Genomic DNA, 12,639 nt, shown 5'->3' on the forward strand with positions numbered 1-12,639 from the left:
TGAGACTCGTGAAACTGGTGCAATAGGGAGAAAGGTTGGCAGGCCCACTCTCCCCCTGACTGTGCGGACTGTTTGTATTGCAGGGGGAGGGTTGGAGGACATGGGGGTGTGTCAACGGTGGCGTGCGAATGTTTCGTCGCAAGGTGGACGGAGGGGAAGTGGAGGGGAGGGAGTGAAGGTTTAGGGGAGCGGAGGGGAAGCGGAGGAGAGGTTCGCAAGGGAACTCCGCTCTTCAGTACGTCGGGCGAACAGCTCGACGCAAGAAGAGGGGAATAGTTGACGGTGGCCACGCGAAGTAGGCTCCTCGCCTGCGGTGATTCGGACGCCCTCGGAGTAGCTTTCTCACTTCAGTAGGAGGTTTTATCTCCTGCTTTTCACCCTCCGCACTTGCCTGCCGAAAGAAATACAGGCAGTAAGCTAGAAATCTCCCACTACATTAGTAACAGGATGCCACCAGAATTCTCCGACTGGGACATCGCCGTGCCGATTAAGATGAGTGAATTCGCTCCTACTGTTCATCCTGAGTATTCAAAAGTGTGATAAAAACTTCCTACGAAAGGATTTTTTCCCATTTGTATTCCTGGACCCTTTACGACGTCATCACATACCATCCTTGTGTCTTCGTTATCCCTCCTGATCTTTAACCTTAGTCAGCCTCCCACTTCATGAAGTAGCAACAGGATGCCGCCAGGATTCTCCGACCGGGACATTCCGCCGTATACGGCTCTCGTGACACCGGCGTCGGCCGCGGACCACGGATATGCGTCCCGCGTCGAGATGTGCCTACGAATGTGAGCGGGATATCGGAGGAGTTTCATTGTTTCGGAATTATAAGTGTGAAATCAGCTGTCATCTGAGGCTCATGCCTACACTCCCGAGATGAAACGTAAATGGATCTAAAAGGAGTGGAGATGGATTTGGCTCGATCCGCAATCGTCAGTGACGAGGCACAGATTCGTGCTGCCACAAGATCTCATCGAAGGAAAACTTTGTTGATCTAACCCCAAGGATATTATAATTGGATTCGTGAACAATAGGTGAATGTGATCCTTCACTTCGTCATAGGGGTTCAAAAGTGGGTTAAAAACTTCCTCCGAAAGGTTTTTTTCATCCGCGTTCCACGACCCTTATTCACATTATCACGGGATAACCCAACCTTGTGTATACATTATCCTTCGTGATATTCGAATTTCCATGACCGAGACAATTAAATCCACGTTTGAGTAAAGCTAGCCCTTCTTAGGAATGCCTCCTATTAGAATAGTTGGATTATTGTTGCTTTTCCAAATAGTTTTGTATTTGACTGGTACTCCGAAAGCGTGCTTAGAAATTCTTTGAGATTTCAGTAGAAAAAAAGAGAAATGAGTGGGAAATAGTGCTCTGTGTGGGTGCTCAGTATCATTATTCTTCGTTTACCTTTTGCCACGAGACTTGGCGTCGTGCCATAAAGGAAGTGCTAAGGAAACAAACGCTCGGAGAGGGATTTCTCGTGGAGAATGGCCGGAACACACTTTCACGTTTGAGCGAAAGTGCCGAAGAAATCGGAATCCGATCCCATATCCTTCTCGAAGGACGGAAAGTAAATAATCGGCGGTTTTTATCGTCCCCTTTAGGAAGAAATAAAAATATAACCCGACTGTCTACCTAATATAGAAATTTATTTCCAGGGTATTTGTCGACCAAAGAAATAAAAAGCTTATTTGAAAATTCTGCTCCATCTTTATTATCTAGCCTCAGTTATCACCGTCATCGAAGTTGAGGGTGTGATTGCTTTGCAAACTTTTTCAATGCATCTTCCTGAGTGTTGAGGACAACTTTACCCTTAATAAATGTCTGTGTATTTTCCTTACTGCCACACGTAATTCTATCCGCAGACTTATTCCCATGTATCGAGTTCCCTGAACTTTTATCGTGTGTTTAGTGACTTTTCCTAAACAAGATTTTAATTTTTCTCTCATTCCGTTGGTGTTCTTCAGTCGGAATCGAGGGCAGTGCTCCCGTGTGTCTCCTTTTGAGTGCGTCGTGAATCGAAAGTGGAATTCCATCCCACGTGACAGTCGATCGACGGAAGGACACGGCGTCTTAGTGCAAGCGTCGGATGGCCATGGCGGGCGGCGGACGGAGGCCTCTTGCGCGGGGCGGACGTCGTGACGGCCGGACCCTTCTCGCCACACTGCACCTCATCTCGCTTCTCTGCCAAGGTGAGTGTCTTACTTATAGTCGAACCTACGTTCTGTTGCTTCGGCCATTTTACTTTAGTCAGGGGCGTGCTAGGAATTAAGGTTAGGGGGGGGAGGAGGTTTAGGTGCAACTAGGTCTGGGATGTGTGGTATACTCGCCAGGATAAACGGATGGTGCGGGGGCCCTCCGCCAGAAAATTTTTAAGATGCATGATTCAAAATGGTGAGTTTCATGGCTTTCTGAGGGATATTTTATTAATACTTACATTCTTCTATAAGTTCATTAATCAATGTTAGTCAAATGGATTAAACTTTATTGTTTATCTGAGCTCTGGGGGGTTTTTATCCCCCAAAACCCCCCTTCGCTGTGCCACTGACTTTAGTGTCCCTACGTTTTGACCTGCGTCCTCTGCTCGATGATTGATTAATACAAACAATGTTACTCTAGGCTATAAATGCGCTAGATACTTCAATATTAAATGATTTTTATTTATTTATTTCATCACCAAAAACGGCACAAAGGCCTTTACATTGGCTGTAAGATTGGCATTTGCCTTTACATTGGCATTTGCCATGAGAAAAAGTTTCCCTGGACCGGGAATAAAACCACGGACCTTCGGCTTTCCGAGCCGCTGCGCTGACCACTACGCTATCCAGGTTTCCTTATTTCCAAAGGCTTAGGGTACAAGATGTTATAGTGGTCCAGAAATCTAGAGGTCTGTGGTTCAATTCTCGGCCCAGGGGAATTTATTCTATTAAAATCTATTTATATTTCACCGCTTATCTCATCATCATGCATATTTCCATTAGGTAACTTATCATTTGTACTTCGGTAATATTTCATGGGCAACCTACCCTGCTTAACCTTGACCCTTGTCTATTTTTCTACGTACCCGGGTGAGAAATTCAGTGGAAAATTTTTCCAAATATCGGCAGTCAACCCCGTCCCTTCACTGTAAAATATAATTTATTTTCCGGTCATTTTACATTCGCAGTGTGGGCGGAAATGCGATAAAAATATCCCCTCACCCTGCGTAGCACGTGGCGTGTGGATTGGGGTGAAATAGGCTGGGTAGTATTAGGGAGGTGGCTCACCCGCCGTGAGCCAAGGCTTCACGTTTCTTTGTCCGCTGCCACGAAGAATGGATTTCCTCAGGAACTGTGTCTGCCTTCCCGACAAGAGCGAATCCCATCGCCGCCTGCTTGCTGTCAAACGCCTCGCGCCTCCAAGCTTGTCTTGACGTCTCTTCGTTATGCACTCAGTACGCAAATACACACTCAGCGACTTGGGTTGAACGTGTCCTCGAAAAGGACGACGGCCTTTAGCCCTGTACCCTCGTAAATCGCTATTTCTGGGATTAATGGGATGGTGATTGCTTATTTGGTTAGAATGTCACGGGTAATTGCAACTTTGCAATCCACTATTCACGGAATTTCTTCCTTTCTTAAAGTTTTTTTTTTACATCCTATAGAAATATTGAGATTAACCTAGCCGACGGAAGATTTTCCGGGGCACATGTTGAATATATGACAATCAGTATCGGATCCAGGGAAGGGACAAGGGGGGGGGGGGTTAAAAGTGAGGTTAAAATTCCAGCTGTAGTGGGGGTCGGAAAAAATCACCATTCTATCTAGAGTAAATTGGATACACAAGGGGGGGAGGCTATAACCTCTAATAGATTCCTCACTAATGACAACTGAGTGTTTATCACGGGTTTTTAATATTCATGGCATTTGTTACTAATAGTCTAAAAGCTTATTCGAAAGAGGTGAACATGGAATACGATGATAGGCCTTGAATTGTATCTTATGTATATTTATACGTTTTGCAATAAAAATATTGCATTTAATGTGAATTGACGCGTATAATTTGCGAAATTAAATTTTCCCTTATTGAGTACCACATTTAAAAAAAAACTGAATGCTTGGTGAAAACGTCATTTTCTAGGTTTTTGGGAGTGGGAATAACAATGGAGGCAATTTCATTTTGAAAAAATCCGACCTTGACGCCTGCAGAGTCATAATTCTCAGTGACTCTTTCTGAATAATAGCCATTAATTCATTTTTGATGTATACCTTGGGACAGCAGAATGATGCAGAAATGCAAATATATCTTTTAAAAATTAATTTATTTCGAGTAATGAATGTAGTTATATGACTTTGCCAAACTATATATAATTCAGGTTTTTATTTAAGGGCAGGTGCACTCATCGAGTGTGAACTGCTGGCTGCTCTCATTTTATTGAATAAACGATAAAACCAGCATGCATTTCTTGAATTATTTTCAATTTTTGACTAGAGAGAGGCGAAATAATTTATATATCCGCTAGCTTGGCATGGCGTTCACTTATCTGTGTTGCTTAATTTTTTTCACTTACATGTTATTCGTTGCTTGCAGCCTACACTTTTAGCTTATTATGATCACTCACGTTGGAGAAAAGTTACCAATAATTGATTGTTGGTGAGGGGAAGAATGGTGAAGGTGAAATTAACGGAGAGGAGGAGGAGCAACATAGTGCTTAACATGGTGGATGATGGGAGGAATCATTCCAAATGAGATAAGGAAGGGCGGTTACTGAAGATTTGGATGACTCTAGCGCTGAGCGGGTAGGGGGTGTTAAAAAAGAGTTATAGAGAGAAATGGTTGATAATCAAAAAAGTGCAAGGAAGAGAATAAAATTTATAGAAAGAGACCTTTGATGGAATAATGAGAAGGCTTTTTTGTGACTTATAGATAGAAGTCCAAGTTAGGAAGTGAGGCAGGCCGCGGTAATCTTCAAAATACTCAACTGAAATCTACCTTAACTAAAATAACACTTCAATAATAACTTTATGAAGATGCTTCGTGTTTATGAAGTCCGTGCCAATATTGATGACTGGTAATAAGGGGCTCTAACCCTTGTTGCTCCCACCACTAGCTTGATATAGCGGTCACTTATTTGTGTTGCTTACTTTTGTTCTCTTACATGTTATCCGTTGTTTACAGCCTATACTATAAGCTTATTACGATCAATTATCTTCAGACTATTCTCGAGCGTAGCACTCAACGTTCACAATGATTATGTCCATCATACGACGTCAGATATTCGTTAAGCCATAGCGGTGAGAAGACTGGAGAAGAAGATATTGCCACTCCTGCTCATACTGCGTATATAAAATATCATAGATAGATCTATTACGTGTGTATCGAGGTCTGCATATTTTTAAATAGAAATATGCTGCATATTAGGGAGGCTAGTTTGATCACTCAAGACTTTTTTTTGTATCGTGGACTTTCTTCCTTTTTAAGCGAATTTTATTTCTCCCGTCATGAGGAAATCTATTATAATCATTTAACCAATATACATAGGTCTCCAAATTTTTTATTAATTCTCAATGGCTGCCATTTACCCATTGGTTCATATGTTCTAGAGCATGTTCCTTTTATGAAGCTGTAATTTTTTTAGATTTCGCTAAAAGACGGATCTTTAAGCCTCTTACCGACTTTTTGATTATTTCCTCTCACCGCCCTGCTATGGGTTCACCTGTTAGCGTCTATTCAGTCCCGATCTCCGAGGCTTTTCATTCCAGCACGCGTTCAAGCGTATTCGAGAGGAAGAAAGATGGTTAGAGAGGATTGGTTGGAGATCCCAGAAGGGAAATGAATAGGAGAGACTAAATTTTAATTTAGATAACGCGTTGAAACGCATAGTGAAAACTTGAAAAGAAAAAAAACTGACCAATAAAGGGCCTAAGATTCATTGAACTTGAGTAATTTACGGGAAAAAATCTTGCAAAATGTTTGTTAAATGAACATAATTTCTCTCACTTGGACCGAGAGCCCGTTGTGCAAAAAGTATGTATAAATAAAAACTTTAGTGTGTCTGAAAACTTTGTTTGCTGTCTGAAAATGTAAATGCCTTTGTTATTCCTAAAACTTTTTCGAATGCAATACTTTAATGCTGGTGAATATGTTCAAACGAATATGTGTGGCCTTTCAAGAAGAGAACTCAAAAAACGTTCATGCGTTCCGAAAAATTTAGCAGTCCACTGCTTTTGGCTGCTGGGATAATCCTCGGAGGTTCATGCAACTAAGAGGGTATTAATTGCAGTAGATCGTACCACGAATTTATGTCACCAACATTTCCAATTCATCGAAGGTAATGAAGCACGATCGCAGCCTATCATTATCAGAGGCTACAAAAATAGCACTTGCGATGGTCATTCAACGTCAACTGATCTCAAGTCATCAGTCAGAAGTTTGGTAGGTAGCTCTCATCTACACTCATCCAACTGCTAACCTATTCATATCTATGTCTTTTAATCTCTTTTAAATGCCTAAGAACTTGAACAATAACTTAGGCTCTTAAAAATTAACTTTGGAATTTAGTTCTTTTCCGCCGAATTAATGAGGTTAATTCCTATCGCGATTTCCTCTGGGTCAGATCTCCTGCTGCCAACACTGCCATTGCTAATCCCTCCATCTTTCTCAGAGAGTTGATGGCCTTCATCCTTATCAATGCCCTGTGGAAGATGGCAGATTTAGCGATCGAAACGTCGGCAGCAGGAGACCTGAACCAGTTGAAAACTCGTAAAGAATTTACCTCAGCAATCTTCTGGTCATTCATTTAAACCGTATTTTGGTCTGAAAGTGGTCGTTTTCCCCATCAATGAGTGTATAGGTTTATATTATCATTATGAGGATGGCCTGCTGTGCGAAATTTAGCTAAACAGAATAATTAAAAATCGTCGTCATATTTTTCCCTCCCGGCGTCAATCTGAAGGTGATATTGGGCTGCACATCAAAATATATGATGGGACGTCCGCTGGGGGTATGAGGGTTAGGACGTGTAGGTATCGGATTGTGGAGGAATGCACGATTCTTATGGCCACTTCAGGAAGTGAATAAACTGCCCACATATTTATTTTTATTAAATTTGATATCAATATAGGCATAAATGTTCTTCAGCCAGGAAAGTGTTACCTTAATAATATCATTGAAAACATTGTTAAACTAGAATGCGATAATCCAATTAAAAAACACGTGTTGAATTGATTTTCAAAAACTTTATCTAAAAAAAAGCGTCATCTCTTATATTCATCACCATCTCTGGTCAAAATATGTGATATTTCATCACATCTACATACCACCCCGCAAGCCGCCTAAAAGACGTGTGGCACGGGGTGTTAGGATACCATCTGTTTACAAATAAAAATGAAATGCTCTAAGGAAATTACGACTAGCATTTATTGAAATCCTATATGGCTCGGGGGAAAAACGAATTCCCATATCTACCCGTTCGGCAAAACATCTCTCTTAATTTCTAACTCTGTCAGACTTGGAAATAGTGCAGCTATAATATTTTGTTCTCCATGTCGATTTCAAAAAGGTTTCACGTAGTTTCCTATTCAATTCTTCTCCCAGCTAATCTTTTCACACTTTAAGTATTTCTTGTCTTACGCATCTTTCAGTTTTATGTTCCATAAATATTTTCCGAGATCTACATATTCGGTTCTTCCCCTCCACTTGTACATCGATGATTGGATTCTTATGGTTATCATGTCTCAATAATATGTCCGACTTAGTTGCTACACATTCATCTGAAGGTTTCATTAGACTCCTTTTCTACTCTTCCGAGAAATTCTTCAAATCCCGCTAGATCCATCTGATCTTCATCTCCATTATTTTTTCTGTAATTGTCATCATCCTTTACAAATCATCCACTCTCCGCCTTTTTCTTTATCTTAAACTTTATGTATGATTATTTATGTTTTATGGCAGAGAAATATATCTTCAACCGCATATATATCGCTCAGTTGAAGGTTGCGGAGAAATCATGCATGGGTCATCATCCTTTACAAATCATCCACTCTCCGCCTTTTTCTTTATCTTAACTTTATGTATGATTATTTATGTTTTATGGCAGAGAAATATATCTTCAACCGCATATATATCGCTCAGTTGAAGGTTGCGGAGAAATCATGCATGAGTTTTATTCGTAACTGAAAGTTTTTTGGGATATTTAATTTTATATTAATATCTCTATTCTAAGTGGAGTCTCCAATTTAGAAATCAAGTTCAGAATCATGTTGCCTTTTCAAAAAAAAAAAATAGTTGATATGTCAGTTTGAAAAGGTGACCGACAACTGGGATCATTTGCGCCATGATGGAAGGATAAAGATGGCAAGGTGGTGTGAATAATGGCTTCGGCATTAGTTTGCTCTTAACGAAAGGATCCAAGGAGGCCAAAGCGACTTCGACATTAGCCTGCTTTTACGAAAGGCTCCAAGGGGACCACAGCTTATCGTCCCATCTGACGGACAGAGTGCTGTACCTGAAGTACCCTAGGGATCGGATTGGTGAGGTGGCTACAATGTTGGCTTCTCACTCCGTGGGCTTGGGTTCAATTCCTGGCGGTGGGAGATAATTTTCAGAGACTGCCCGATTCCTGCTTGAATGATGCATCGAGGACATTTCAAGGGTAATGGTCAGTCCGTCGGATGGGACGTTAAGCCGTGGTCCCGTTGGCACTATTCCTTACCTACACTTCCTCGTGACGCAAATGGTCTCAGCTGTAGGTCGCTTCCCACAAATACCATACCATGGTTGAAGTGTCCTTCACGGAAATGAAAAGCCTCTGAATAATCTCCGCCACCACCAGGATATAAACCTGAGCCATAACTTGGGAAACCAGCGTTTAAGCCATCACACCAACCCGATCCCCAAAAACAAATTTTATAATTTGCTTAGCCATAATGTTAAGATAATATTAGGAAAAAAATATGAAGTCAGTTTAGCTGAGTTGGTTTTTTTTTTGTTCATCCGTTCCTACGTCCATTTAACGGTTGGGATTTTGCCGGCCCTTGCATACCGTTGACCCCTCACAGGGGTTTCGGGGAGGGTCCGTTGCGGCGAAGGATATTCTTTATTCAGTCGACCCGTGGCAAGCGAGCGCTATCCCATAAACCCCATTCCGCCCATCCTACCAATAAAGCCCTCCGAATATGTTTACGTGAGCATTTTTTTCTGCCCTGGACCCGCTGCCACTTCCCCTTTCCACCATCTTGTATCGGAGCCCTCCTCCATCTCACCTCCCCGCTCTACCATTCCTACTTTCTGCGTACCTTACGCGTTGAACATCACCGATGAAGCTCGTTGCAAGCAATGTTATTTAGCTGGTGGAATTTTATCCCAATTCAGTCTGTGGTGAATGTCAACTAGGTTGAAGACTTTTCTTCTTGTAGGATGGGGTTGTTGTGGTGGCTAGTATGTTGGCTTCACACCAGGGATGGCAAGTGAAACGGAAAAGAAAATTGGAAATAAAGGAATAAAACTTTCTAAGGTTCAATATTATATTAATGTGGATTCTTAGAGTTGTGAGAGAAATTTGAATGCTTTACAATGATCGTAGAATTGTTCATAGTTTGTATAAAAACCTAGTAGCTGTGATCAAATGTGGACCCAACGGTGCAGAAGCAAGAATAAGAAAAGGGGTGAGACAGGAAGAGGGTGTGCACTTTTCCCCTTAATGTTTAATGTTTATATAGCAAAAGGCATAAATGAAATCAACTATAAAGCTTCGGGTGTCAATATCCACGGAGAAAAAATTAGTATGCTGCGATTTGCTGACGAAATAGCAGTCATAGCCGAGACAGAAGGATTTGAAGAAGACTTTGAACGGAAAGAACAGTGGCCAGATATCATCTGAAAATCAACAAAAAGAAAACTAATATATCAATTTGCAGCAAAAGAGAGGAGGTTAAGACAAAGATGAACCTAGGAAAGCAAAAGCTTGAAGAGGTGAAAGAGTTTTCTTATCCGGGAATCCGAGTTACCAACGATGGACGAAGTAAGACAGTAATAGTCAGTAGAATAGCACAGGCGAAGAGGGCTTTCTACAAACCCTCTTACAGCTGAGAGTACAAGTATAGAAGTAAGGAAACAATTCATCAGATTCTACATATGGTATATGTTTCTCTACAGAAGCGAGGCTTGGACGTTGACAGAAGCAGAGAAGTCAAGATTGGAAGCATTCGAAATGTGTCGTTACCAAAGATGATGATGACAAATTGTATTGACCGAGTTAAGTGATGAGGGAGTGCTAAGATTAGTGGGAGGAGACAGGAGTCTTCTAAAAAGCTTAAGCAGAAGACGGGACAACCTAGTTGGGCACATTTTGAGGCACAATGGTTTGATGAAGACAATCAAGGAAGGACAAGTGGAAGGGAAAAAGGGCAAGGGATGGCCTCGAATGAGTTAAATTGGATATATTATAATGGATGTAAAAATATATATGTAGCTATGAAAAGGTTAGCGGATAGGGGAGGGAGAACTGCGTCAAACCAATCTTAGGATTGTTTACTAATGATGATGATGGGAACGACCCGGATTTCGTATGGTAGGTACATCTTCAGGTGACTGATCTTACGTGTAACTTATATTTATACATACATATCGAATACGACAGTAAGGACATCTATCGGAAGGGAGAGGATTGGTTGAGTTGGCGGGGGTGGGGGTTTAACAGGGAATGGAGGGGGAGGAGGAGCAGCCTTGGATTGGGAGGAGGGTTTTTCCTATGTAGAAAGGCATCTGACCAGATAGGGGAGGGAGGGGTTAAGTCAAGCCTGAATTTATCAGTTATATTTTGGAAGCGAAACGGAAATTTTTCGTTTCGACCCGGAGGGAAAGGAAAATGCCAGGCCTTGGTTTAGTTTCGTTCCCGCGCGAAATTAATATCACTAAGGGGTTTAGTTTCGACCCGGGACGAAGCTTTACTCCCAGGAAAGAAACTAAATTAATCAAAACTCCGCTGCTCATAGTTAAATTCAATTCCATAAATTGAGTGAAGGGGGAAAAGAGAGAATAGCTTCGACCTATTACGTTTGACGCACGTGTACAGGGGTTAAAACATCGAGCTTAAAAATCGAATGGCCAGATTGCGTTCATCGTTCTTCTGTTAGTGTTAAAAAGTATGAGTCTCCCTTGAATCTTATGACGGTAAGCCGAACCTCTACTTCATTCAATCATATTTCGTACTCGGTGTGTGGGTCGAAACTAAACCGTTCGAAGGTGAAGCACGTGGTCCCTCCGGTGCGAAGCAGTATTTGTATTTCGTTTCGTTCCAGATTTTTATTTTAGTTTCGACCCGAAGTTTTGACTCCGGTTTCGTTTCGACCCTGAGTTCAGCTCTTTGGGTATGAATTCATTTCGTTTCGTTTCAACATTTCGCTCCAGGAAACGTTACTATTGAAAATTTACTGGTTCTGACTTTCGTCTATTTTCTAATTTCTATATATTCTATGTTTAAAATATTGGCGGTGATAGAGAACTTTCAGACAGCCTGATTCGTACTTAAGTGTTGTGTGGAGGTTACCTTAAGCGCAGACCTACGCCCATCAGGTTGGAAGTAAAGATTTGGTCCCTTTAGCGTCTTTCGCTAAGAGCAGACTAATGAGACGTGGAATTCCTCTTCGTTCTTCCTTTTCTACACCTCCTTCATGGTTATATGAAGGCTTAACTGCCAGTAACCTCCTCAAAATCCTGTTTAAATATCGGCGGTGACAAAGAATTTCCAGACAGCCTGATTCGTATTTGAGTGTTGTGTGTTGGATACCTTAAGCGCAGTTTTCCGCCCATCAGGTGAGACGTTAACCTTTGGTCCCCTTTGCGCATTTTGTTAAGAGCAGACTAATGAGACGCCGTATTTCTCTTCGCTCTCCCCTCCCTACACCTCCTTCATGGTTTAAATGACCTTGGCTGCCGATAGCCTCTTCAAAATACCACTTAATACTTATCATACTATTTTCAATCAATGTTTAATATGCATGTAACCAGTCCTTTACTCTCCATCGGTGAAAAAAATTGGCTGAAAATGTCTGCAATGAATTTATAAAATATTTAACGCATTTAAATATTCGACTACACTCTCAATGTATTCAACTTTTGAAGCTCATTTAAGGTGGGCCATCTGTTTTGTTTACTCATTTATTTTAAAGGCATCATTTTTGCCATGTTTTCAAATTTTTTTACAGTATAGAGTACACATGCATAATCGAATATGGCTTACGTCGAGAAATAAATTGACCAGTTATTTTGAAGGGGATATAATTAATTTTTTTAAATCATGGTTAAAACCGAATTACGTTTTGGAGAGTTATTCGTAAGACTGAATCCAGGATTTGTGAACTATATGTGGCTAAACTTGTCTCCATTGGTGTTTCATTTACTGCCGTCCCGGAGCAAGGAGATCGACAGAATCCCAGACGGGCAGTAGCCCGGAATGCCGGTCCGAGTTTTAAGGCTTCTTTCGTGTTTGTGCGGATGGCGAGGGAAGACACGCTCCTCATTCATATATGCTGATAGTTTGGGGTTGACGAGAAGGGCTAAGAAGGAGAAATGTGCCCGAAATAGGTACGATTGATTATTTAGATTCTTAAGGTTGGAAGGTCGCCCAGCTTGTTGCTGTGGAATGCGATC

General features: G+C 41.4%; 1 protein-coding gene across 3 annotated transcripts in view; it reads left to right on the plus strand.

The window, feature by feature from the left end:
• Positions 1-259: 259 nt before the first annotated feature.
• Positions 260-12,639, plus strand: part of LOC124165661 (lachesin-like) — a 472,126-nt gene continuing 459,746 nt past the window's right edge. For all 3 annotated transcript variants that reach the window (XM_046543140.1, XM_046543143.1, XM_046543142.1), the window contains exon 1: positions 260-2,201. In XM_046543140.1, the coding sequence (XP_046399096.1) occupies positions 2,099-2,201 (103 nt within the window). In that variant the 5' untranslated portion in view covers positions 260-2,098. The remainder of the gene's footprint in view (positions 2,202-12,639) is intronic.

Source organism: Ischnura elegans, chromosome 9, assembly GCF_921293095.1.
Source record: "Ischnura elegans chromosome 9, ioIscEleg1.1, whole genome shotgun sequence".
In the NCBI taxonomy this organism is placed as follows: domain Eukaryota; kingdom Metazoa; phylum Arthropoda; class Insecta; order Odonata; family Coenagrionidae; genus Ischnura; species Ischnura elegans.